The 26,617-nt window shown below is 51.2% G+C and overlaps 1 protein-coding gene across 2 annotated transcripts in view; it reads right to left on the reverse strand.

Moving 5' to 3' along the window:
- Positions 1-26,617, reverse strand: part of WDR20 (WD repeat domain 20) — a gene marked incomplete at both ends in the record, with an annotated part of 49,106 nt that overhangs the window by 6,266 nt on the left and 16,223 nt on the right. The window contains one exon of one of the 2 annotated variants that reach the window (XM_084241106.1): positions 5,394-5,576. The exons of the other annotated variant lie outside the window; for it this stretch is intronic. Within the exon in view, the coding sequence (XP_084097232.1) occupies positions 5,394-5,576 (183 nt within the window). The remainder of the gene's footprint in view (positions 1-5,393; positions 5,577-26,617) is intronic. 2 annotated transcript variants of the gene reach the window in all.

The following is a 26,617-nucleotide window of genomic DNA, read 5'->3' on the forward strand; positions in this document are numbered from 1 at the left end:
GTGGCAGGAGGGACACTCAACAGCCGAGATGCCAGCGGTCAGTGTCCTGGCAAGGCCACTGGGCGCCCAGTGAGGAACATCAAATTCCAAACTGCTGCAAGGCCCGGTTTTATAACCATTTTCACGGAAACAGAACTTTAAGCCTGGTGTCAACACGCCGTTTCTGGACTCAAGACCCCACCCTGGAAGTGGGATCCCACCCCAACCCCTCCCTGGGGCCCCCATATGCCCGGTTCTGAACTGTCCCACTTCCGGTGTCAACCCAGTGAGGCCCAGAGCAGCCGCTGACAGCGCAGGCAGGACGACTTTCTCACTGCACTGAACCAGCCAGAAGGAAGCAGAACAAAGACCGGCGCACGGGCGACAGAATGCCACTGCCCACAGCCTTAGCCGAGCTCCCTAAGCCCTCAGGTCCTTGGATCAGCACGAGCATCACAGATGCAGGGAAGGCCCGTGGGGTATGGCAGGCCTTCCCCAGCACAGACGCAGGGCATCGCAGAACTCCCGAACCAGCCAAGCCACAACCCCTGCCGGGCAGCCTAGCCGCAAGCTCCTCAATGGCGCAGAGCTACCCTCCCCTCAGGAAGCCCTGGAAAGGGCATCCCAGAGCTGGTGAAAGAGGGTCGGATGTCACTGTCATCATCGCTGAAACCTTAAGGAGTAGCTCTCATGTGCTCATTTTCTTCCTTTGATTAAAAAAGCAACAGCAGGGCCTCCCCGGTGGCGCAGCGGTTGAGCGCTGGGTTGCGAAGCTGCCCGCAGCCTCTGCAGCACCGGTTCGATCCCCAGCCGCCGGGCGAGGGTCCCACATGGCGCGCAGACCTCTCCTGCCGCCCGCTGCTCCCCTCAGCAGCGTACTTCGTCACTCTGCCTGTTCTGCTCCCTGCCTTGGCTCTGGTGAATTCTCTCACCCTCCCATGCTTCGGACTGTACCCAGTGCTTGTATAAATAAATAAATAAAACTTAAAAAAAAAAAAAAAGGTAACAGCAAAAACTAAAATGCCCAAAAGCACTCTTCTGTTCTAGAACTAGACACAACACGCCAAGCTAGCCCCTGCCCTGCCGAGCAGACCCTCCTCAGCTGCCCTGAGAGCGGGAGCAGGCCTGCGCCCAGCCAGGGTCTCAGTCCATGGCGGTGATTAAAGCAGCCAAGAGGAAAGGCCACCACACACTACCCGTACCTGACAAGGGCCCCGAAGCCCTGTAAAGCTACTGTCCAACAGATGGGACCGACCCTGAATGACCAGAATTTCTCTAAGAACTAAAACGGTGCAGTCATCACGATGCAGAAATTGCTCCTTTCTAGTCCCTCCTTCCCAAACACATCACGACCACTGGCAGGAAGGGGCGCTCCTCTCCCCAGCAGTGTGACCTGGGCCCCTCCTTTCCAGGAAGCTCTCGCTCTGCAGGGTGGGCCAGACTCCCTCAACAGGCCCCGAAGCCAGCAGGGGTGTGACGTGTGCAGATACCAGCAGTCAAAACCTAAAATCTACTCTCACAGGTGAGCAACACAGAGACGCAGGCCCCGAGGCCATCTCCTCCAGAAGCCTGCCTGCCCACGGCCTGGAGAGGGCAGGGGTCGCCTCTGGGCCTTAACTGACCTGGACTGACTAGAGCAGCAGCCAGGCTTAAGGTGAAGGCCGCCAAGGCATGAATCCTCACGGTCTCATCCCATTAAAAAAAAAAAAATAAAGCATGGCCCAGGGAACAGTCACCAGCGAGCGGGGCCCACGGGGATGCGTCCCCACTCCTGAATTCTCTACATGCTGAGCTTTCTACAAACAAGCACTGTAACAAATTTTAATGGGGGAAAATCACCTTTTAAGATCGACCTGATTCCCAGATAGAAATTTTCATCTATCTTTAATCTCGAGTAGGTTTCTGGAAATTTAAATCCATCCATCCAAGCAAGTAGTGGATTTTCAAGCACCAGGTACCTTCAGCAGGGAGGCCAGGGGGCCCAGCTGGGGTGCCCGCAGGGGAGGGTCTGGTGAGCCGGATGGAGACAGACCACCCCTCCCCCCACCCCCAGCCCCATTCCTGCCATCCTATCCTTACAATGAGCCTCCATCTGGGCCTCCACCCAGGGCGATGAGCCTCCACCTGGGTGAGGGGAGCAGGGGGAGCAGCGGCTGTCCCAGAAAACGATTTCCCCTTCCCTTTCTCCCACTGAGTTCAGGCCAGGGCCCCCTCCTGAACGTCACTGAGCACTCCCAGGGCTGCTGCGCCAGGCCCCTGCTCAGCAGTCCCCAGCAATCTTCCTTCCCACCTTCCATCTGGGGGCCAGGGGTCTGAACCCTGAGGCTTCAGGCTCCCAGGAGCTGGGCGGAAACAGTCAGTTTCAGGGTTCTCAAGGCTCCTTTAGGGAGGCCAGAACCCTAGCAAGCAATTGGTGGCTCCTGCCCTCTGCCCATGGGCTATTCCTCTCAAGGACAGGACTGCAGTCACACGCTGGCAATTCTCAGACTACACCGCTAGTCTGGAGCTCCAGGTCTACGTCAACCAAACACAGGCCTCTTAAAGTCAGTACAGCAAGGACCCTGCCCTCCCCCACCCACCTGTGCTTCCCACTCTTACCCAGGGCGGTGAAAAGGAGTCAGAAACCCAGTGTTCACACATCTTACCAAGTGAGCCCCCCAAAGCAGCCCCAGTAATTTTCAGAAGCTCCCCTCTGTGGCACCCCACAACACAGCCGAAGCAGCCAGACCAGGCCAGCTCAAGACAGGTCCACCAACCTCACGCCACCCTCTCCAGGGGCTTCATCCTCTCTTGTCCCCTCACCCCAGCCCTGCCCTGCTCTCCCTCCGGCCCCACTTTCTCACCTGGTTGGGCTCTCCCCCCTCGGCCTCCCATGTTCTCTGCCGCAGGCCCACCTTCTCTGTCAGTGTGTGGTGCTACGTTTGCACCGCCATCCTCTCAGGAGAGAGGAGCACAGGTTTCACCTGTGCCAGGACAGGAAGGTGACATCAGTGGCTGAGTGAGAAGCGCCCTGAGTGAGAAGCACCCACCACACGAAGTCAGCCCTCTGTTCTACCTGGGCCCTCGCAGGCCTCCACGCTGGTCTTGCCATGCCCATGCTCTCTCCCCCCACTCATCCCACCTCCCACAGTGCTGACAAGAGTTTCAAAGACACGTCTGATCCTGTCACTCCCTGGTCTAACGCCCAGGGTGCCCCCGCAATGCAGTGTGAGATGTGGGCTCACCCAGCCCAGCCCCAAGCGCCTGCATGGCTGTGACTCCTACCTCCCGAGACCCAGGGCCCCTTCTCTCTCCTGGCTGCTTCCTCCAGGCTGTCCTGCGCTTCCCCAACTCCCACACAGCTTTCAAGACCCAGGTCAGACATCACCTTCTAGATGCCTCCTACTTTTACTTTATATTTGGACCACACAGCACAATATAGCTTGCACACCCCTCGGTGCTGAGTCCATCTCATGGGCTCACAAAAGAGCCAGGGTCATGGTGGGGCTTGGTCAATGGCCAGCAAGAGCTTGGAACTAATCTCTGACTCCGACTCCATCATCTACCTGCTTCACTTACTTTCCACTTTGACTATTTCCTTCACCTGCAAAATGCAAAACGCCGACTAGTGCCCACTGCGCCACGCACAGGTCTATCTAAAACCCTGGCTCACAGCAACACCAAGTCTGGCAGGTGTTCAACCTCCACTCCCAGGCCTCCTGAGAAACAGGCCTCCAGAGACCCTGGCTCTTGGCCATCCATACTAAGACCAGATGACAGTGTTATTCAGAGTCAAAAACTTCCTTTCTGTGGGGGCAATCCACTTCCGCCTCAAGCTGCAACTTCCAAGTTGGCCTCCGCCCACACACAGTCCTGGATTTGGAACAGTCATTTTCAAATAAGATGTAAGAAAGAGCCTGAAGCAAGTCCCACTTAGGTGACGAGGAGTGAGCGGGCCTCCCAGCTGCAAGCCGCTGTCCGGAGCAGCTGTGTACCCGGAACCTGAGACTCCCGGGGCCTGCAGCCAGGCACCCGCCTGCCTCGAGACACATCCCCCGGTTCCCTAAGCGGCACCTGGTGCCGCTTGACCAGGGCAGTTCCCGGGCCTTGCATACCAACAGCCCTCTACACGGTGCCCTCACCGAGCAACTCTCCCCAACCTGAACACAGACAAACTCCCCCACTGATAACCCCATTCACAACTCTTAGTGCAGAAAAGGTGGGTTCTGCTCACCTCCTCCCAATCCGGCTACTTAGAAACTACTGCCCAGGATGATAGTAATAAAACATCCAGGGAAACCGTAATTTTCAGCTTAAGAATTTTTTTAACAGAGAATGGGACTGAATCCTTTTCCTCTAGTTTGTCAATCCAGATGGCAAGTTCTGTTTCCAGTCAACCCAGATGAAACTAGGGAAGATGGCGTGGCTGGCAGACCTCAGCAGCCAGGGCCGCAGGCAGGCGCAACTACATACCACAATGACTGCGGGCAAAGCAGCACCTGAACGGCAATTTGTCAAGATGCATAGTTTCCCAGCAAAGAGACTTGGCGCTAATCCATGCCAACAGGCAAGCCACTGGTGGGTCCTCCCGGGGAGAGCCTCAGGCCCCCCATGACCTGACCTGGCCTCCCGGGGTTGAGGTCTCAAGCAGGGCTGTGGCCCAGGGCTCCCGGTTCTGCAAGCCCACCTCACTTTTCCCTTTGCTGGGAAATCAGACTGAAACAGGAGGACGGACCCTGGACACGCGGACAGCAGCGGTATCCGGAGCGGAAAAGTCACTCCAGCAGTTTCAGCAAACAGAATCTACTTGGCAACGGTTATCTGCCACGTTTAATGGTCCTGACAGGTTCCTGAACAAATAGCTCAGATATCTCAGCCGCCTTTCAGAATGAAACTGAAGATTTAGAAACCCAGTACATTCTACAACACTGGCAAGAGCTATGTCATGTGATCTCATTTTAAGTGCCAGGATTTTAACTATGTCAAAGGTGATTTTAGAGGAAATATTTTTAAGAGCACGAGAATATCCCTTAGCTAAACCCCTGTCAAACATACACATGAAAGGTTCAGTTACAACTTAAGCAGCCCAAGAAAAGCCATCAAGTTCTTCTGTGTGCAAGAACTCTCTGTGAAGTAACGTCCATGTTTTCTTATTTCACCATCGATGCCAGCAGCCCTGCCCAGGCCCCTGCCAGCGCTTCTGAGCACCCGCCACGGACTCCTGCACCTCTGCCACCAGAACTGCACGTTACCCCATACAGAAAAGGGAAAAGTCAACAAAATAATTCACATTTAAACCTGGGTAATTCCAGGTCGGAAAGCTGAGAGGATGGAAAGTGGTCTGCGCCTCTAACACACACCAAGGCGCACTACCTCTGGTGAGACGTAGGGGTTCTTAAAGGGAGTCTTAACGGCTAAGACGGGGTGCTACTTACTTCCTCATTAAATAGTTTGCTAGTTTCTTTTTTGATTGGGTCTATAAGCTGGACTTGGCCTGCGGAAAAGCCCACTAGGAGAGAGACACTTTCTGCTGTGGCTGTTAGGTGGTTGAAGTCATGACAAGTAGGCTGTGTTCCTTTGTATATCCTTTTATCTATTGGTTTACTCAAGTCAGCAGCCTGGAGAGAAAGAGAAAAATACACACGGTGAACAGCACATTGAGACGAGCAATCTAAGTCACACGATTTTATACTCCATTATGATGTTCAATCTTAAAAACAAGGTACTTAAAATATTTTTTTTCAGTTTTTAGCATTTTATAAAGACAATTTCCCACACCTTAGCCAATCTGATACTGTTAGACTATCCAAAACATGATTACAGCTGTTAATTGGAAACTTACTCTTCTTCAAATGTATTTCCTCCTGGACTTCAAGGAAAAATCCTTGATACTAAATCCAGGATTTGCAAAGTGCATCCCAAGCATTTTCTACCAGTAACTCTGATCACACACAGCTAAGTCGGCGAACCCCTCTCCAGCACCTACGTGCTCACTGGTGAGTTACCTGCAGCCCAGTGGTTCTCAAAGTGTGGTCTCCAGACCAGCAGTAGCGGCACCACCTGGAAACTCAGAAATATAAGTTCTCAAGCCCCACCCCAAACCAATGCATCAAAAACTGGGGGGGTGGGCCTAGCAGGCTACAGCTTAAAAGGCCTTCCAGGTGATTCTGGGGCTGGCTCAGGCAGGTTTGAGAAGCACGAGCCCCCATCATCTGCATTGCAGTCAGGACACTCCAAGTGCTGTGTCCACACCCCGTTATCCTAACAGCCCTACAGAGGCAGACAACAGCCCCCACATTTTGCAAATGAGAAACAAGTTCAAGATGTTAAGTGAGGCGGCTGGCATCACCATACCTACCTAGTGAAGCAGAGCGTGGGGTCTGGAGCCCAAATGGACAGGGAGAAACACCCCCCCCCGCCCCGAAGTCAAAAGCAAATGGCTTCTCACTTGGGTAAAGGTGACTTTCCTAAGCGCCCCCGGCCCCAACCAGGACTCTTCTTCACAAGGTGCCTTTGTCCACCATGCTGGACATTGGCCCATGTGACCATGCGAGTTGAATCAAGCGAAGCCCCACCCTCCCATGGGCCTGAAACCCCAGGGCAGATGGCAGCTGTCCTGCTGTTTTTGATTTCCACTTATCACCTGCTCTGTGAGCTTCTGGGGTTTTTTCTTCTAAAGAGGCCTGTGATATTGTACCTGATATTCTATTTTTTTAAACAAGTCAAAAAAAGGACCTCAAAATGACAGGTGCCTCCAGCCACATGCTCCCTCCCTCTCCCCAGCCTGAGACTGGGGCAGGGCTCTGCTGGGCAGGAGGGCACACAGACGCTGCCGCTGCCACTGCCAACTCCTCTCCTCACCCCTCCCTCCGATGGTGCTCCAGGGGCTTCCTAATTTCCCGCCAACCACACCCCTAATAGCTCATCCCTGCCCCTTCCCACTTGGGTTGCTTCCTGCACCCCAGGAGCCCCACAGTCATTCCTCTAATTCCACACTTGCCCTTCAAATTAGGGGCTGCTTAGCGTCTTCACAGTTTAAAAAAGGAAGCCTTGGCCAAGCTCTGTCCCTCCTCCCCTTCACACGCAGCCCTGCAGCCCTGCGTTTGCAGGGCAGGCAGCCCTGGCTGGAAGAGCCTTTGAGCCCTGGCCCTGGAATCTTTCTCACCACCACACCCCCGCGCGCTCCCAGGAGTGCTGGCTCCTTTATCCCAATCTCAAGTGCTTAATTCATTCTACAAAATTTAGTACTTAATCACTTGTATGACTGCATTATTGTTTTATGTCTATTATCATCAATTACAATAAAATTACAATAAAACTCCTTCAAGGAGTGGAGCTTCATTAGTAAACAGTAACACTGCTCCTCAAGATTAGTTCTGTTTCTCAGCTTTCTGAATTCTGCGTACATGAGCTGTAGATAGTTTGGGATTTTTTTAATTGCTGCATCCTAACTTAATGCCAATGAGCTAAATGCCTACAAAACAATTTACAGCAGAACCAATTTATTAAAAGTCTAATCAATTCTAGAAATTAAATCATGACGGTTTTCAGTCCCAGCAGAGCAAGAGGGCCAGGAAGCGCAGAACCTGCTGGATGGAAGAAACTGAACTTGTTCTGGGTTTTTTTAATGGTGAGACTGGCACCTGTCACACTGCTCAGTAGTGCCTGCACAAGAAGTTCCTGATGACAAAATATCTGCTGGCACTGTTAGGGGGAAAAGGCTGTCCTAAAGCTAATTCCATACAGGCTTTGTGGACTCCACCCCCCACCCCAGACCAAAGCCAAAGACACTGGGAACTCCAAATCCCATCCCCACCCAAGGGAAGGTGGCTGGGACCTGAGGGTGGGGTTAAGCAGCCAGGTTGGTATAAAGCCAGGCACGTGGGCTTTGGAGGGGTTCCCCCATTTTGGCTCTCCGCCAGCTCGCAGCAAGCGGGCCGGCTCCGAGAGTGCTTTTTGGGTTTCCAGGTCGTGGGATCGGGTAGGACGCATTAAAGACTTTATTTCCCTATTTCCTCCCTGAGTTGTACATTTTCCTTATTTCCTTTTCCCTTGTAAATAAACCTTTTATTAACCTTTTGTGTGTGCCTGTGGTGGAGTATTCATAAGTCCCTTTTAAGCGTGCGGGTGAGGACCCACAGCCAGGCAACCCGTTCATTATCGGGGCTGCCCTATAACAGCACCTCCTCATGCTGACTGGGGTTTCAACAGAAAAAAAAAAATCTAAACGATGGTTTGAACCTTCCTACCACAAGAAAAGACGGTTACCAGCACCTCCACCCCCGGTGCTGTGGAGTGCTGGGGTTTCCCCTTCCGTGGCCTTTGATCCTTAAAATCCCTTGAATTCTTTTTGTGAGGAAGACCTGGAATTTAAGTCAGCTGGGCTGGTTTAGCTTGGACCCCACGAGGGTCCACAGGAGACCCCTGTTCCACTTACCCCTTCACTCCACATTCCCCAGGCATGTGGGGGACCCTGCTGAGCTGGCAGGGGCTGGAACCCCAGAGGAGTGGCTCTGTCAAGGCCAACAGCCAGCCCACACTCCGCGTGCCAGGGGCATTTCACAATAGGAAAGACCTCAGAAAGACCACTCTCAAAAACGCACATCCCGCATGATGGGGGCAGCGGAGGCAGTAAAGATGGGCTTTGCTTCCCCTAAATGCTGCATCTGCCTACCCATCTGAGGTGCAACTCAGAGAAAAGCCGGCCCAGATACCTGCCAGCCCAGAAACCTGGCCCTGACCAGGACACCTGCCAGGACACACTCAGCAAACAGTCCCCCCAGGGCGGCCCCTCCCTTTCCCAAGCCCCTTCTCCCAAGCTGCCTGGTGGTCCCCTCCCCATGGGGAAGGACAGTCCAGGGCCTTCCTGGCCCTGCTTCCCAGTCAGCCCCCCAGTCTAGGTCTGTTTCCTTGGCTCGACTCCGGCCTCCTTCACCCACTTCTACCCACCGCCAGCTCACCCCACACCCTCCAGGTCAAGCCCCAGAAAGACTTAGGCTACTCTCCCTCGGATACTGAGGACTGGCAGCAAGCAGAACTCCTAGCTTGGCGCCCACAGCCTTCCCCCAGGGCCTCACACCCTCTCCTTCTCCCGCGACCCCCAAGGCAGTGCTCTGAGCCCCATGAGCTCCTGCCCTCCATCTGCACCCACCCAGGGTGGGTGTTCTTGTACTTGGACCTCACGGGAGTGATTTCTGCCGGGCTGACGGTGTTCTGTTCCGAGGGGAGCGTCCCACTGGAGCGGCAGCCCCTGGCCGCGTGACCACCAGAGGGCTGACTGTGAGGCCAAAGAGGAGACAAAAGAACAGGGGCTACTTCCCCGGGGCACAGAGGACCACTCAGGGAGCCAGAAGCCAGGCAGGGGCATCCTGGCTCCACATGGGGGCGCGGGAACCACACTGCAATGACACATGGGGAGCAGCAGAGTAAACCATAAACAGGCTGCTCAGGGAGCTTTTAACCTAGCGCCGTCGAAGACGCAGCCAGTCCAGTCACTGGTCATCCTGGTTGAAACCTGGGGACACCCAAAGACTTCCAAGTCACAGGCATGGGCGAAAGGCCTGACCACACGGCGTGAAGAGACGCTCATGCTGTGACAGAACTCAGCACACCGCGTGCCCGAAGTCTCCAACAAGTGGAAAGCAAGCTGGCTTCGAGGACACAACAGCGACCCTTGTGCAGGTCAGCAGGGGACACTCAGGTAGCAACAGTTGAACGGTGCCACACAGAGGCTAGTTCCATGGTGCACCCCCGGCCTTGAAGCAGAAACAAAACCAGGTTGATGTGAAACACCCACAGGAGCCACCCTCCTCGCGGTTTCCTCAGTTCAACAGTTAGCTCCAAACAGCTGCAGAGCTGGAGCTTCTTTTAAAAAGATACCAGGGAATTAAGAAATCAGGTGGGTCTGGGATCACCGATCCCAGTGGGAAGAAAATGCCAATCAATCACACAGTCTTCAGAGCTTCAAAAGGGCAGAAACTGATCTGTCTCATTCACCCACAGCCCCCCAAGCCTAACAAAAGACCTAGCGCTTGGGGGGCACCCTCTGGAAATGAAACATCTGAAAATGGGGGAGAGTGAGATGACAGGAACCACGTGGAAGAGCCCCACAGCTAGACACCCATGAACACAAATATACAGTCCTCGACTGAGTAAAATCTCACGCCTTACTGGGGCACCATCTGGGAGGAGACCACCTGGCCAGCACACGCTTGGAAGTCACTTACAGCTCTCCTAGTGCCTCCTTCACACATTGTACCACCCAGGCAAGCACGATTATCCCTCCTCTCTCGTACAGGGGACCAGAGCCAGCTTCCCGAAGGAGCAGGCACAGGTCGAGCTGTCTGGACCCCAGCCCTGAGCGCCTCCAAGGCACCTCGCTGCTCTAACAGGAAGCTGACAAGATGATGTCGGAGGTGGCACCTTGTTTAAAATTCCAGCCATCTGGCTCTGGCCCAGATCCCAGGCCTACCTTCTCAGCGCACCTACCCTGCAGGGTTGTTTTATTACAGTGGAGTGACATTCTCAAGTCCCCCGCATAATGCCCAGTCCTTAAAAGGGCCTTGAAAAAAGTCTATTACCTTATCGTGTGTGTGTGTGTGTGTGCGCACGCGCGCGTGCGTAAAACTATATACACATAGAGCTCCTCTTTTACCACGTATTTCTACTTCTAAATATACAGGGACTTGCTGCTTATCATACACTTTGCAAATTCTTAACATTTATTAATACCTTCAAAACTATAAAGAAAGAAAACTGGTATTTCTTCCTGCCCTACGTTTCCTGGAGAAAGACAACAGTGGCAGAAGCCAAGCTCAGGGTGTGTCTTCCTCCCGACCTAACTTCTCAAAGACAGAACATTCCTTTTCCATCCACAGGTGGCCACGCCGCACCCAAGGCACCCATGCCGGCCACCTGGTGCACTCAGGGCCCATTTATAGGCACACAGGGCAGCGTCAAAGCCCAGAGGAGAGTGCAGGACGCAGCATGGCCAGGGAGCGGAAGGACAAGGACCAGGCAGGAGCCTCAGACACAGGCCAAGGATGAGATGTCAGACTTCAGGCACCATCTTTCTGTCATTCCAAAGTGGGCAGTGACAAAATGATTAAAATGTGTTGCGTAAAAATTTCACAGCAACAATCTCTGGAAATGCTTGCTGTTCGCCCCTCACCCCCAAAGGCTTCCAAAAAGCCAGGAAGGTTCCTTCTTTGGAGGCCAGCTTTGGGGGCAGAGGGTGGCTGTGAGGAGGCAGTGGACGGTACGGCTGTGGGGGCCCGAGATGAAGGGCGGCATCTTCTCCCCTGGCCAAGCTGTCAGTCAGGTTAATGCTAAAAGAAGCTTCTGTTGTTATAGGTGCCATTTTTTCCTGATGTAGCTAGTCAGTTAAAACCTGTCAGTTCTTTCCTAGGAGTAGTTTTTCTTTTAAAATGAAGGTACCTCAGCAGCTGGACTGCACACTTCCGCTGGCCCCTTGCTGCCATAGGGCGCCCTGGCTCAGGCTGTCTCACCTGCCTGGCCACCGTCGGGACTGGCTGCCACGAGCCTCCTGTGGGCTAATGAAGTACTGGCTTCTTTATTAAAAAACAAAACTATGAATAAACATCAGTAAACTGAATTTGTACACATCTTAACACCAGCTCTCATCACATTAAAATGCTGACATATTCAAATAACCTATTTTAATAAGCCTGTCTGTAAATATGCATAGAAATAGGCATTTCTATTCCTAACGAAATACCAACATCGCAAATGAAAGAAAAGACAAGATGCTTTCATTTCTGTAAAAGACACATTTCAAACAGATCATAAATTTCTAGACAGACCCCTCTGACAGGCAGCAGCGTGGCGGCCCATCCTGAGACCTGTGCATGTGGGGCTGTGACGCAGGCCAACTGAGTGAGGCCTGCCCCACCAGGGAGGGCTCCACTGCTGCCTTCTAGGGGCTTACAGTTCCTGACCCTGAGACGCCCGGGAGCTGTGCTGGCACCTGCACGGACAGCCCTGACTTCCAATTCGCCAACAGCAGCCTGCAGAGCAGCACCTGTGCTAAGCACGATGCATGCACGTCCCCAACCGGTTAAAGACCCTGCAGCTATCCAGACCCGGGTTCCTCAACCAGGGAGAAAGTGACCCATGGAGGCCGGGGTCTGCCCCAAGCTCCTGGGCTTGGACTCAAGGGCTCAAGTGAGCCACCAGCCAGCTCCAGCTTGCACAATGGACAACTCAGTATGGAAGGCACGAATTTCACCAGCTGACCCTAATGAATACGGAATGTTCCAACAAATGACAGCATTTTGGATCTACTGCATTACTGTGTTTTCAAGCAGAGAACTAGAGGAGCGGAGAGAAGCAAACTTACCTTGTGCAAGTAAGGAAGATCAACCACTACAATAGGCCACCTGCCCTTTACCTCAAAGTCTCTGACTAGCCGGGCCTCAGCTGGAGAACGCCGCTGGGAAGCCCAGCGCAGCAGGAGCTGACCTGTTCCAAATGCCTCTCTGCGGAAAGGCCCTCTCCCCTTCGCTTCTGTTTCATTGCGTCCCTTGGCTCCCGTGCAGCGGTCCTTGTCCCATGTCTTAGCTCCCCAACTCATCTAGATATTCAAGCCACCACTGCTTCACAGGCATCCTCAGCACCAGTCACTCAGACTCTGCTTGACGCTTCTCCTCTCGCGCACTGGAGAAGCCTCTGGAGGCCCTGACATGTCTCAGGTGTGGGCAGAGCCCTCGTGATAGCAGTCTGAGGGGGGCCTGTCCCCCTGGCTCACACAGGAGTGAAGGGCGGCTCCCTCCCTGCAGAGGGCACGCTGGCACAGCCTCATGCAGGGCAAAAGCCTCCTTTCCTTTATTTTATTTTTTTTAAAGATTTATGTATTGATTGATTGATGATACATACATACAAGCACTGGGTACAGTCAGAAGTGCGGGAGGGTGAGAGAATTCACCAGAGCCAGAGCAGGGAGCAGAGCAGGCATAAGGACCGAAGTACACTGCTGAGGGGAGCAGCAGGCGGCAGGAGAGGTCTGCGCGCCATGTGGGACCCTCCTCCAGTGGCCGGGGAGCAGCCGGGGATTGAACCGGCGCTGCAGAGGCTGCAGGCAGCTTCACAACCAGCGCTCAACTGCTGCACCACCGGGGAGGCCCTCCTTTCCTTTAAACAGAACTTCAACTCCTAGAACATTATCCTGAGAAAATATTTTTCAACTATCTGTGAGACCTGGCCCAGCAGACACCCACCCACGGCGGGCAGACGACACGGCGGCGGCGAATGCGGCAAGGAAAGTCAGCTACTGAAGAAACGTTACACGAGCCTGTATTTCCTATGAATTTGTATAGTTCATATAAAATTATGTGCTGCTATATAAATAACCCTATTTATATAAAATTCAAACCGAAGGAAAGCTACATCTGTGATGTCGGAAGGGAGGACCAGTGGTTGCCCTTGAGAAGTGTGAGAGGAGGCTACAGAGGCGGCTCTGGAAGGCCAGAGAGGCTGTTTCTTAATCTGGGTTGGTTCTACTTTGTGAAAAAATAGAGCTTTACTCTTATACACAATCCTGTTGTAGGCATCCTTCAAAAAAAAAAAAAAAAAAAAGTGCCGTGTGCACATGTGTGTGACACAAGGTCAGTCAATTCAGCTTTGTAACAAAACCTTAACTTCCCTTGTGGTCCAAAAAGAAATAGGTCTCATACAGCCATTTAAAATGAAAGGTGTTATATAAAATGTCAATAAATGAAAAATCCAACAATAAAAAATAGGACTGTAAAGATAAAAGGAATTACAAAGAAATATGAAAAATGTATTCATACTGTAATTGTATTGGTAGTGACGCAATATTGTTATTATGAATATATCTTGTAAAATAAAGCAAAGCAGGAGCCTCCCTGGTGGTGCAAGGGGTTATAATGCAACCTATGAAACTATCTGCAGCCTCTGCAATATAAGTTCAATCCCCGAATGGCCAGGAAGCAAGACACATGGCCCAGCAGACCCCTCCTGACTCCCCGCTGCTCCCCTCAGCAGTGTACTTCGGTCCATCTGCCTGTTCTGTTCCCCACTCTGTCTCTGGTGAATCCTCTCACCCCTCCGCACCTCTGGCCTGTACCCCAGCTCTTGTGTGCATAAATAAATCTATTTTAAAAATAATAAAGCAAAACAGTTAAATATGTGAATGTGATTAGGAAACAAGATTTTCACAAAAGAGGTATAAATGTAAAATCTTTGATCTTAAATCTTTTTTATTAATTTTATTTTTTTACATCATTGTTCATTTTTATTTTATTTTTTTTTTATAGAGGCATGCTTTATTTATTCATTTATTTGTTTGCTGGTTTGTTTGTTTGTTTGGTTTATACATGCACTGGGCACAGTCAGAAGCGCGGGAGGGTGAGAGAATTCACCAGAGCCAGAGCAGGGAGCAGAGCAGGCAGAAGGACCGAAGTACACTGTTGAGGGGAGCAGCGGGCGGCAGGAGAGGTCTGCACGCCATGTGGGACCCTCCTCCGGTGGCCGGGGAGCAGCCGGGGATCGAACCGGTGCCGCAGAGGCCGCGGGCAGCTTCGCAACCCAGCGCTCAACCGCTGCGCCACCGGGGAGGCCCCATTGTTCATTTTTAAACAATATTTGCTCACCCCACCCCCTCAGGTGTAGTCCCCACAGTGTTTTCTTCACCAAGGCACCTGTGCACCATCACCTCAGTCCCCTGTGCTCCTCCCTCCCTCCCTCTGATCCCTCTCCCTCCTCCTCCCCTGCAGGATGTCTCTGATTCATAATTGTCCATTTTTGATTTGTTGTGTTTTGTACTGTTATTATTTTTTTACACTGATGTCTTATTGGGCTCCCCTATATTCCTGCTATAAGTGAAACCATCTGATATTTTTCTTTTTCCTTCTGGCTTATTTCACTGAGCATAATTCCTTCTAGTTCCATCCACGTTGCTGCGAATGGCATGAGTTTATCTTTTTTGATTGCTGAATAATATTCCATTGTGTATATATGTCACATCTTCTTGATCCAGTCATCTATTTTTGGGCATTTGGGTTGTTTCCAGGTTTTACCTATTGTAAATAGTGCTGCAATAAACATAGGTGTACAGGTGTTCTTTTGAATCAATGTTTTTGTGTCCTTTGCATAGATCCCTAGCAGTGGAACTGCCGGGTCGTATGGTAGCTCCATTTTTAGTAGACTGAGGAACCTCCAGACAGCTTTCCATAGTGGACCAGTCTGCACTCCCACCACCACATCCTTGCCAACATTTGTTGTTGCTTATTTTTTGATATGTGCCACTCTTACTGGTGTAAGGTGGTATCTCAATGTGGTTTTAATTTGCATTTCCCTGATGATAAGGGATGTTGAACATTTTTTCATATGCCTGCTGCTCATTTGCATTTCCTCTTTGGAGAAATGTGTTTTAAGTTCTTCTGTCCATTTCTTTTTTTTTTTTTTTTTTATTTGTTTGCTGGTTTTTGTTTTTGTTTTTTTGGTTTTTTTTTTTTGTTTATACAAGCACTGGGTACAGTCAGAAGTGCGGGAGGGAGGGTGAGAGAATTCACCAGAGCCAGAGCGGGGAGCAGAGCAGGCAGAAGGACCGAAGTACACTGCTGAGGGGAGCAGCGGGCGGCAGGAGAGGTCTGCGCGCCATGTGGGACCCTCCTCCGGTGGCCGGGGAGCAGCCGGGGATCGAACCGGCGCCGCAGAGGCCGCGCGCAGTTTCGCAACCCAGCGCTCAACCGCTGCGCCACCGGGGAGGCCCTCTTCTGTCCATTTCTTGACTGGATTGTTTATTTTGCTTTTGTTGAGTCCTGTGAGTTCTTTGTATATCTTTGTGATCAGTCCCTTATCAGTTGACAGGCGTGCAAAGATTTTTTTTTCCCAATCAATAGGGTCTCCCTCTGTTTTGGTTAATGTCTCTTTTGCTGTGCAGAAGTTTTTCAGTTTGATGTAATCCCAGGTGTTTATCTTTTCCTTGACTATCTTTGCTTTGGGTGATGAGTCTTTAAAGATGTTATTGCAATGTATGTCTTGTAGTGTTTTACCTATATTTTCTTCTATATATTTTATGGTTTCAGGTCTTATGTCCAGTACTTTTATCCATTTTGAGTTGATTTTTGTGCATGGTGAGAGGTAGTGGTCCAGTTTCATTTTTTGTTTTTTAAAGATTTATTTATTTATTTATACAAGCACTAGGTACAGTCAGAAGCGCAGGAGGGTGAGAGGATTCACCAGAGCCAGAACGGGGAACAGAACAGGCAGGCTGACGAAACACACTGATGAGGGGAGCAGTGGTGGCAGGAGAGGTCTGTGCGCCATGTGGGACCCTCGCCCGGCGACTGGGGATCTAACTGGCGCTGCAGAGGCTGTGGGCAGCTTCACAACCCAGCACTCAACCACTGCGCCACCGGGGAGGCCCTAGTTTCATTTTTTTGCATGTGTTAAATCTTTTTTTCCAAAGAGAGCTCTCATTTTATTTTTTTCTTATCAACAGCATTAATTTTTTTTAAAGATTTACTTATTTATGCATACAAGAACTGGGGTCCAGGCCAGAGGTGCGGGGGAGGTGAGAGGATTTCCCAGAGACAGAGTGGGGAGCAGAACAGGCGGATCCACTGAAATCCACTGCTGAGGGGAGCAGTGGGGAGACAGGAGAGGTCTGCTGCACCATGTGGGTAGGTCCCTGGCTGGGGATTGAACCCATGCTACAATGGTTGGTGATAGCTTGATAGCACTGTCTTTAACCCCTGCGCCACCAGGGAGGCCCCGATCTTAAATCTTACTAGAAAAGACCAACGTGAATTCAGTAGGTTTTTTCTTTCTTAAAAAAGAAAGCAGGGCCTCCCTGGTGGCGCAGGCAGTTGAGCACTGCACTGTGAAGCTGTCCACAGCCTCTGCAGCGCGGGTTTGATCCTGGCTGGCCGGCGAGAATCCCACATGGCGCGGCAGACCTCTCCTGTCTCGCCTGCTGCTCCCCTCAGCAGTATATTTCATCAGTCTGCTTGTTCTGTTCCCCGCTCTGTCTCTGGTGAATCCTCTCACCCTCCCGCGCATCTGGCCTGTACCCCGGTTCTTATATTAAAAAAATAAATAAATCTTTAAAAAAAAAAAAACAAGAAAGCATTTCCCAACCCTGTCCAGTAGGAACACAGAGCAGCAGTGCCCAGACCCCTCTGCTCCCATGATACCAGGGACAGGACAGGAAACGGACAAGAATGTGGAACAGCCTTGTGTGTGGCTGGCGCAGGAAAGCTATGCAAGACTACTGACGCTGAGGCCAAAGGATGCAGGAGGCAGAGTAAAGGAGCTACCACCGGTCAAGGATGGACAATTCAAACATCAAAATGACATCACAGAATTTTCATGAAATGTAACACATTTTCATCAAATGCTAACGTCAACAGCAGAGAAGACAAGAAAGTTCCCCTTACAGCTAGTAACTGCAGAAGGAAATGCCAGAGTCTGAAAATCGCTATTTAAAACCCATCTTCCTAACAGAGTAATAAACTAATAATAGCCAAATATCATCCATGGATGCTAAACAAGTGGGCGAAGGCGTGATGCGCAACAGGCTATGTATGTCGTCTCTCAACAGCCCCTCACAAATCATGTCAACTTTTACAACGGATTAATTTAGTCTTAAGGTTACCACCCCCAATACTGGGGCAAATCAGCATCATATGACTCCTGAGAAGAACACATCAATTCGGGGTAGTCCCCCAAAACACAGACCATGAATCTAACCATGAAAAATATCAGAAAAGTGCAAACAGAGAGATACTCTGCAAAGTAACTGTTCCAAATTATTAAAAACATAGAGATCATGAAAACAAAGGGAAGGCTGAGGAGTGGGTGTGGCCTGGACAAGACTGGAGAGGCTGCAAGGAACTGCAGCTTGGGACCCCGACCCAGAGCCTAGCGTGAACTCGGGCTCAGAGCAGAGGCAGGCATGGACGTAACACTTCCCACTTTGATGGATGTACTGTGGTGACAGAAGAGAAAGACCCTGGGAAACAAATGATATGGTGAGAGATGCTGCTGAACCGCATGTATTATCTTAGGGAGGGGGAAGGGGAGAGAGGAGGAGGAGGGAAGCAAAACAGGCAAATTTCAGACAATTAGTCAACTGGGTAAGAGACATATGGGGAGTTCTTTGTACCTCTTGTCACTTTTCTAAAAGTGTGAGATTACAGCAAAAAATATTTTTTAAAGATTTATTTTATTTATGCATACAAGAACTGGGGTACAGACCAGAGGTACGGGGTGAGAAGATTCACCAGAGACAGAGTGGGGAGCAGAACAGGCTGATCCACTGAAATCCACTGCTGAGGGGAGCAGTGGGGAGACAGACAGGAGAGCTGCGCCTTGTGAGTCGGCTCTCTGGCCGGGGATCGAACTCAGGCCACAGTGGCTAGCAATAGTGTGATAATGCTGAGATAATCCCTGCGCCACCAGGAAGACCCCCAGCAAAGTTTTTTTAAAAAGAGAAACTTAGCATGCACTTTCAACATGACGAGTGGTGCTTGTTTGGAAGTGAATCTGAACAAACCAACTAAATAAAACAGGCGTGACTAACCCATCAACCTAGCCATGCCCATCTGTGGCAGCGGTTATTATGTGGATCTACACGTGGACAAAGCCACACATGAGTGCATAGGAACGGTGAGCGCCAGCAAAGCTCTGTGCACCTCAAAAGTCGGCTTCCGTCCAGTACCCAGTTAGAAAGATCACATGCGGGGGAAAAGGGCACAAGTGACCTCCACACACATTGTTTATAATTTCCTTGTGATCTTTAATTATTTCAAATTAGAAAGTTAAAAATAAATCAAATAAATTTTTATAAATCAAGAGCAACTACAAAAGATATTTCTGAATCTATCAAAGAATAGACTTCTTTAAAAGCAGAATTTTTACAGGTTAAATGTGGTTTTATTGCCCCAAACAATCCCTATATCATAGAAAAATATAGCAGATACCTGATGTCTAGGATTTGCTTTAAGTAATGCCGTAAGGGGGCCTCCCTGGTGGCGCAAAGGGTCAAGCTTCAGCACTATGAAGGTGTCCGCAGCCACTGCAGCATGAGTTTGATCCCCAGCCAGGAAGCGACCCACAGGGCGCAGCAGACCTCTCCTGGCTCGCCCACTGCTCCCCTCAGCAGTGTATTTCAGTCAGTCTGCCTGTTCTGTTTCCCACTCTGTCTCTGGTGAATCCTCTCACCACCCCAACCCCCACACCTCTGGCCTATACCCCAGCTCTTGTATGCATAAATAAATAAATCTTTAAAAAAAAGAAAAAGAAAAAAACACAGGCCTTAAAAAAAACCTTGAAATGTCTTCAAAATCACACTAGTTGTTTGACGGCCTGGGGCGGCTACCGCAGCCACAGGGACGCACTGCCTTGGGAGCCGCACGCTGGCCTACAGGAAGTGCCCCCACGTGGAATAAGGCATGACACAGGATGACAAAAGACAGCAGGCAGGGACACATTTCAAACTTGCCAAACCCTAAGTTTCATGCCAACCAGGACCACTAGAGCTCATTCCTAACGTTTCTGTGGCACCGTGATGCCCCTCAATGACACAGGGAGGAGCAGAGAAACTCTTTCTAAAAGAAAGCAGCCACGCAGGACCGGCAAGGCCACACCGCCACTGTCCCTCCTGTGGACGCTGCAGTGTCACCCTGGCCTTCTGCGGGGCCTCATTTGCTACAGTGGCAAATAAAGATGACTTGTTCAGACCCTCTGCTCCCAGCTTACCTCCCTCCATTTTTCCTCTAACAAAGATCTAAAATTGAGTCTCTATCTTTCTCACGACAATTGAACTGAGAATTTATCATCAATGTCACATGTCTCTAGAAATCCTAGGAAAACTGAATCCTGAATTATCCTCAATCCAGAAGAAACAGCTGAGTTACACAGCAGAATCTGCTTCTCTGTATTCAGTATTACTTTACAATTTAAAAGTGAGTAGCTTGAGGTCTGAAATAAAAATCTCAAGTTCATTGGGGCAGGATTGTACAAGGAGCCTCACCGGGGACAGCCGGCCCCTGCTTGAGGGGGGCAGGCGGCTCCACACGAAGCCGGGGTCAGCCCCAACCAGGACGGCACATGGCAACGGCTGCGCATCCACGCCTCTGAGCGGTTCTCCGCCGCTCAGCTCAGGTAATACACGTGCAGTCAGACTTGCAGTGACAGCTTAGAAAGTCACACACAACACTATTCACAAAATAGTGGATTACAGAAGCAATTCATTGCCCCGGTGAAGAATTTTCCAATAATTCTCTACACAAGAGTCATAAATGACCCACGCATTCATGTAATCAGAGGACAAACAGGGCTGGAACTGAGCCTCTCAACGGTCGAATCTGCCCTCAAGGGCCGTGACTCGAGAGCAAACAGCAAGCTGCCTGCCTCGCGCTGTCAGTTCACCCATAAGCTCGCAGCTCTGGCCTGGCTCCCCATCAGGGCACCACACCAGAGGGTGCCAGGAGAAGCGCTAGAGCGAGCCCCCATTTCCCAGGCTCTGCTCCTCTCGCTGTGGTGGTCCGCGTCAGACAGCAGCCACCTGTCAGAGCTGAAGTACTACTACTGAAGACCGAGTAAAGAAACACAGAACACTCTGCCACACTCAATAAGCTCAGGATAAACCTAGTTGGCACTGAGTTCACGGGCATGAGCCAACTGCTGCCAGCCTTCTTGAGGTGAGAAGGGAACTGCCTGCCTCTTGGCAATTTGAAGTCCTCGAGCTGACTGTGTTCTGAGGAACTAAGGCCAAACCCCACTCCCACAGCTCTGGCCAGTGCTCCCAACGGCAGTCAAGCTAAACGCCCACTAATAAAACGCTGGCCAGTGGGGATGTATATAAATCTCGTATTTCTGCAAATGTATGCACAGACAAGAAAAGTGCAGAAACAGGCAGCAGTTCCAAGCGAGGCTGCACAGACATGAAGGCCAGCAGCTCGGGCGGCGGCACAGGTGGTTGCAAGAGAGACTGAGGCTACAAGCGCCAGCAGGTCCCACCAGCAGCACCCATGGCTACAAGACAGATTTCCCAAATCCCCAGGAAGAGATACAATGACACGACATCCCCAAACGTTCTCATTGCCTGCAGTTAGCCCAAGCACTGGGGCTGTTCTGGGACACGGGGAGGCCTGGGTGAGAAACCACGTCTCACGGGAGGACACAAAGGACGGACAGCGTGGCAAAGGTGCCAGAGCCAGCCAGGACTTGTCCTGCTACAGGCAAGGCTGAGAGAGGCACCGAGAGGCAAGCACCCAAGCCAGCCGGCCCATCCCAGAGGCCCCCCGCCTTCCTGGGGAATGCGGCTCTTTTGTCAGCAAACAACTCTAGGTACATGTTACAGAGACAGCTCTGTCTCTGATGGAGTCAGAACACTGGGGTCTCATTGTGGGCCCCGCCACTCCTGGTCCCTGAGCTTGGTCCCTCATCTGCCTTTCCAAACCATTTCCAACCAGTTGGGAAAATGAGGATAATAAAATAGTTCCTACCACATATAGCGTCTGAGGATCAAGGTGTTAAATATGAGTGGTGGTTAAATATGCCGACGTAAAGCAAGAGCTCAGTGGTATTAGCCACATTATTAAATAAATAAAATCAACTTAGGTTTGTTAAATGCATCCAAACCAAGTACAGAGTCAACATGGAAACAAACATTTGATGGTTTATAAGCACTTAAAAAATAAATGTAGGGCCCCCCTGGTGGCACAGAGATTAAAGTCTTAGCACTATCGAGCTAATGCCAGCCACTGCAGCCTAAGTTTGATCTCCGGCTAGGGAGCTGACCCACAGGATGCAGCAGACCTCTCCTATCTCACCCGCTGCTCCCTTCAGCAGTGGATTTCGGTAGATCTGCCCATTCTGCTTTCCACTCTGTCTCGGGGGAAATCCTCTCACCTCCCCCAACCCCTGCACCTCTGGCCTGTACCCCAGCTCTTGTATACATAAATAAAAATAAATCTTTTAAAAAAAGAAATACATTTAAAAATAAATAAAAAATAAATGCACTTTTCTACTTAATGTGTGTGTAAAAATGCATGTGTACAGGGAAGGGAGGCTTCCTGAAAGGAGTGTGGCCACAGAGGTCAGAGGTGAGGGCTAAGGTTAGGGCCTGAACACACTTTCCCCACCCCAGAGGGTTAAAAGCCTGGCCCACCGCTTCTATCCATTCACTTTCATATAACATAGCAGGACTAAGGTAAGGCCGGCAAATCGACCTCCACCGATCAGTTAAGATTTTACTAAACTCAATGTAGCATTAACTTTTTTTTTAAATAAGATTTATTTTATTTATACAAGAACCGGGGTACAGGCCAGATGTTCAGGAGGGTGAGAGGATTCACCAGAGACAGAGGGGGAACAGAACAGGCAGACTAACAAAATACACTGCTGAGGGGAGCAACGGGCAAGACAGAAGAGGTCTGCTCGCCATGTGGGTTGCTCCAAGGCCAGTGGGGATCAAACCAGCACTGCAGAGGCTGCAGACAGCTTCACAGCGCTGCGCTCAACTGCCCGCGCCACCAGGGAGGCCCTGTAGCATAACTTTTTAAAGCAGTCAGATGTGCCGAGGACAGAGCTGTGTCGTAAACCAACTCAGGCCACGCAAGCCCAAGTCTGACACGAGAACACGCAGTGTGCGCGGATGCTGGAGACCCTGGGGGGGGGGGGTGTGCCGCGGCCTGCGCCAGGCCCTAAGAGAACTACTGCCAGGGCAGGGAGGAAGGAAATCAGTGTCTTGACAGGGCAAGGCTGAAAGGCAGGCGCTTGGTGACTGGGCGAAGACCATAACGGCATCCAGGGAGACAGGGGTCGCGCCCCCTCAGCGGCCACGCGGCAGCCAAGGTGCACAATGCTCCTGGGAGCAAGCGCTCTGTGAAAGGTGGGAACGGTGAGAAAGGACGTGGCTTTGGAGACCAACGGGCCACACTGAAGTACCCCACTGCAACTCAGCAGCTTAAACAAGTGACTCCATGCCCACAGCCTCCCTTCTGTCATCTACACACAAGGGAGAACCCCATTACTTGCTCTGCACAGTGCGTGTGAGGACCACGTGTGTGATGCACCAGCTCGGGGCCAGCAGAGCGTTTGTGAGAAATGGCAGCTATGATGACACAAATCTGCACAAGGTAATCATGGGTACTAATACACTCCACAGATTAACAGCCAATGAGCATTCACTGCACATTTGGCTCAGGGAGAACCTGGAACTGGATGCCCCAAGGTAGTCGGTGTTTCAGTATCCTGACCAGCTCCCCCTCTGCCCCCACACACACCTCACCCACCCAGTTTCTGATTCGGTGTCAAGAGCAGCACCGGGGAGTCTGCATTTCCGTGAGTGTCAAGATGCTGCTGCTTCTGCTGTGGATCATGTATAAGAAAACCATGGCCTGGGCCTCACTGGTGCCACAGGGGTTAAGTCTCAGCACTATCAAGCCATAGCCAGCCACTGAGGCCTGTGTTCGATCCCTGGCCAGTTTGCTGACCCACAGGGCAAAACAGACCTCTCCTGTCTCCCACTGCTCCCCTCAGCAGTGGATTTCAGTACATCTGCCTGCTCTGCTCCCCATTGTCTCTGGTGAATCCTCTCAACCCACCCCACCCCCGCACCTCTGGCCTGCAGCCCAGCTCCTGTATGCAAAAATTTTTAAAAATTAATCTTTAGGGAAAAAAATAAAAAGAAAACCATGGCCTGAGAAGGAAGAGGACTTGGCAGTTTTTAATCAATGTAAGAAGCCAAACATTTAGGCCATGGCAGAGGCAATCAGAGGGTGTGGATGGAGCTTGAGAGGCCAAGGCCAAGGCCAGACAAAACAGACGTGCAGGGGCAACAAGGTGCAGCTCACCCCTTAAACACCCCAGCAGGAGAACTCATCAGGAGAACCGAAAGAAGATTTCCACTGGCGGTGAGCTTGCTTACAGGCTCGGCTGGGCCTCGCAGGACAGCAAAGGAAGCCACTACAAACTGTGGGCAAGTCAGCCCCAACTGGAAGACGGCAACTGCAAGCAGAGACGGGACAACGACTGGGCAGGGAACGAGAAGAGCAAAGCCATGGAGGCCCAGGCCAGGTCTGATCACGGGACTGCCGTCGCTGCAGCCCCGCCCCGCAGAGCTTCCCCGCCGCAAGCCCAGAGCCTGCACGCCCAGAGCCTGCACGGGAGCCACCAGGTTTGAGGCGCACAGCAGAGGGCTTCAACCCCATTAAACCCTCCTATTTCCTAATTTCCTGGCATTACCTTGCATTAATCAAGGGAGCTGAGACACCTTAAATTTACTCAAACAGGAAAAGAAAATCATATTTCTTTACTTGTGCACGATGCATGACTTACTACACATTTATTAAGACAGAGTACACAGGACGAGCAACCTTTAGTTACCAACTTAAAAGTCTACAAAATCAGCTTCCCAACAGTGCTCACCAGGAGACTGTCTTTCAGTCACCCCTTTATGGTCAACACTGGCAAAGATGACACAACTGGTATTGAAAAACACACGACATGACCCTCGGGTCTACACACCGAGCGTTCTGCAGAATTGCTGACAAGTTCTTTTCCACATCATTCACGAGCGAGCAAGAAATCCTGAGTGCCCCCACCCCCAAAACTGGGGTTGAAACCCCATCTCACATCTTAAACCAGAATAAATTGCCACGATACCAAAGAGAGATCAAATGTAAACAACGGAATCTCAGCAGCACAAGAAACCAAGAGGATTTTTAACAATCAAGTTAGGAGGGTAAGAGAGTTCCCACAACGTCCAAAAAAACCAACGAGAATCCTAGTAGAAAAATGGTCTAGGACATGGACAACTCATAGAAAATACAAGTGAAAATGAAATGATGTGCTGAGCCAGGCTGGTCCAAGACACAGACACGGAGGTCACAGCACTTGTATCTGTCAAATCGGCAGAGACCAAGTACCAGCGCACTGTGCCAGCATAGGTCAGAGCCGCCCGTGGGAGGCCCTGACATGTCCACTAGAAGGCCGAGTCCTCTGCCCAGCAATCCTCTCGTGGAAATGCAAGCAGCGGCCTGCACAAATGACAGCACGTGGCTCACAGAAGGCAGAAGCAGCTTCAAAGCCCACCAAAGGGCGAATCTGGTCCCTGGGCATGACCAGAGGGTGTGTGGCTGTCAATAAGACACTGACAGGGCCTCCCCAATTGCACAGCGGTTGAGCGCCAGGTTGCGAGGCTGCCCGCAGCCTCTGCAGCGCCAGTTCGGTCCATGGCTGCTCCCTGGCCATAGGAGGAGGGTCCCACATGGCGCGCAGACATCTCCTGCCGCCCGCTGCTCCCCTCAGCAGTGTGCTTCGGCCCTTCTGCCTGCTCTGCTCCCCACTCTGGCTCTGGTTAGTTCTCTCACCCTCCCGCGCTTCTGACTGTGACCAGTGCTTGTATAAATAAATCTTAAAAACAAAACAACCAAAAAAAGACACTGACAAAGGATAATCTCCAAAATATGGCTTACAAGACAAAAACAAGGAGCAATACAGTACAAATGCTAAAACAGTCGTTTCTTTAAAGAGGGACACATCTGCAATCTCATGTGCAGAACCACAGACCCTCTCTGGAAATAACCTGATGCCAGTTACCGCTAAGGAGGGGAGCCCATGAGTTAAAGGGGCAAGTATGAGAGACTTGTCCCCATACGCCCTTTTAATCGATGCATACTAGAGCTGGGGTTCAGGCCAGAGGTGTAGGGGGATGAGAGGCTTTACCAGAGACAGAGTGGGGAAGAGAACAGGTGGATCCACTGAAATCCCTGACTGAGGGGAGCAGTAGGGAGACAGGAGAGGTCTGCTGTGCCATATGGGTCAGCTCCCTGGCCAGGGATCAAACTTGTGCTACAGTGGCTGCAGATAGCTTGATGACACTGAGACTGAACCCGGAAGCCCACACCCTCTGAATTTATTACCCATTTTAAGAATAAACTGTGCCTAAGAGAAGCCATAATATCTACAGCCGAAGTCAAAATTCTCTCCACTTTACCCGAGATCAATTCCTTGCCCAAGAGAGACCCAGTCCCAGGCCCTGCAGCTTTGTTCCTCTCTCCCTCTCCTCCCTCAGGCCAAGAAGCTGCCAGTCCACCCCTGCTCTCTGTCCACATAGCAATGTTGTGTATCATGCATCTGTGCAATCCAGCTGTCAGCTGGGGTAAAAAGAACCACCCAGAAACCCTGGCACTAACTGGGTCCCCACGATCGACGCCCGTGCTGCCCAGTGACGGGCGATGACAGCCAAGTGGAGGGAGGACCCAGACCTGCAGGTGAAACGATTCCCGGCAAAGCTGCTGAAACGAGGGGCTCGTCCTCACAGCAAGGGCTTCCCCACTGCGGCAGAGTCCACGCCGGTGCACTGTGCTGGGGGCACGCTGATTACTGAACACTCGCAACACCACTCTCTCTGTGTCAAGCACTGCTTTAGGTCCTGGGGTTTCGGCCATGAAGGTTAATCAAGCCCTCCTCTGCTGGACGCTACAGCCAAGGAATCTGATGAGCAGCCGAGAGTAGTAAGGACGATGAAGAAAAATCAGCCAGGAAAAGGTGGTGGAAGGGAGATGGAGTGCGTTTCTAGGGAGACAAAACAGAAAGTTTCTTTGGCAGGATCAGTTCTGGGCAGAGAGTCAAGGAGTGAGGGAGTCCACAGGGGTTGCCAGGG

The sequence above is a fragment of the Talpa europaea genome, assembly GCF_964194135.1.
Source record: "Talpa europaea genome assembly, chromosome: 8".
Taxonomy (NCBI): Eukaryota; Metazoa; Chordata; class Mammalia; order Eulipotyphla; family Talpidae; genus Talpa; species Talpa europaea.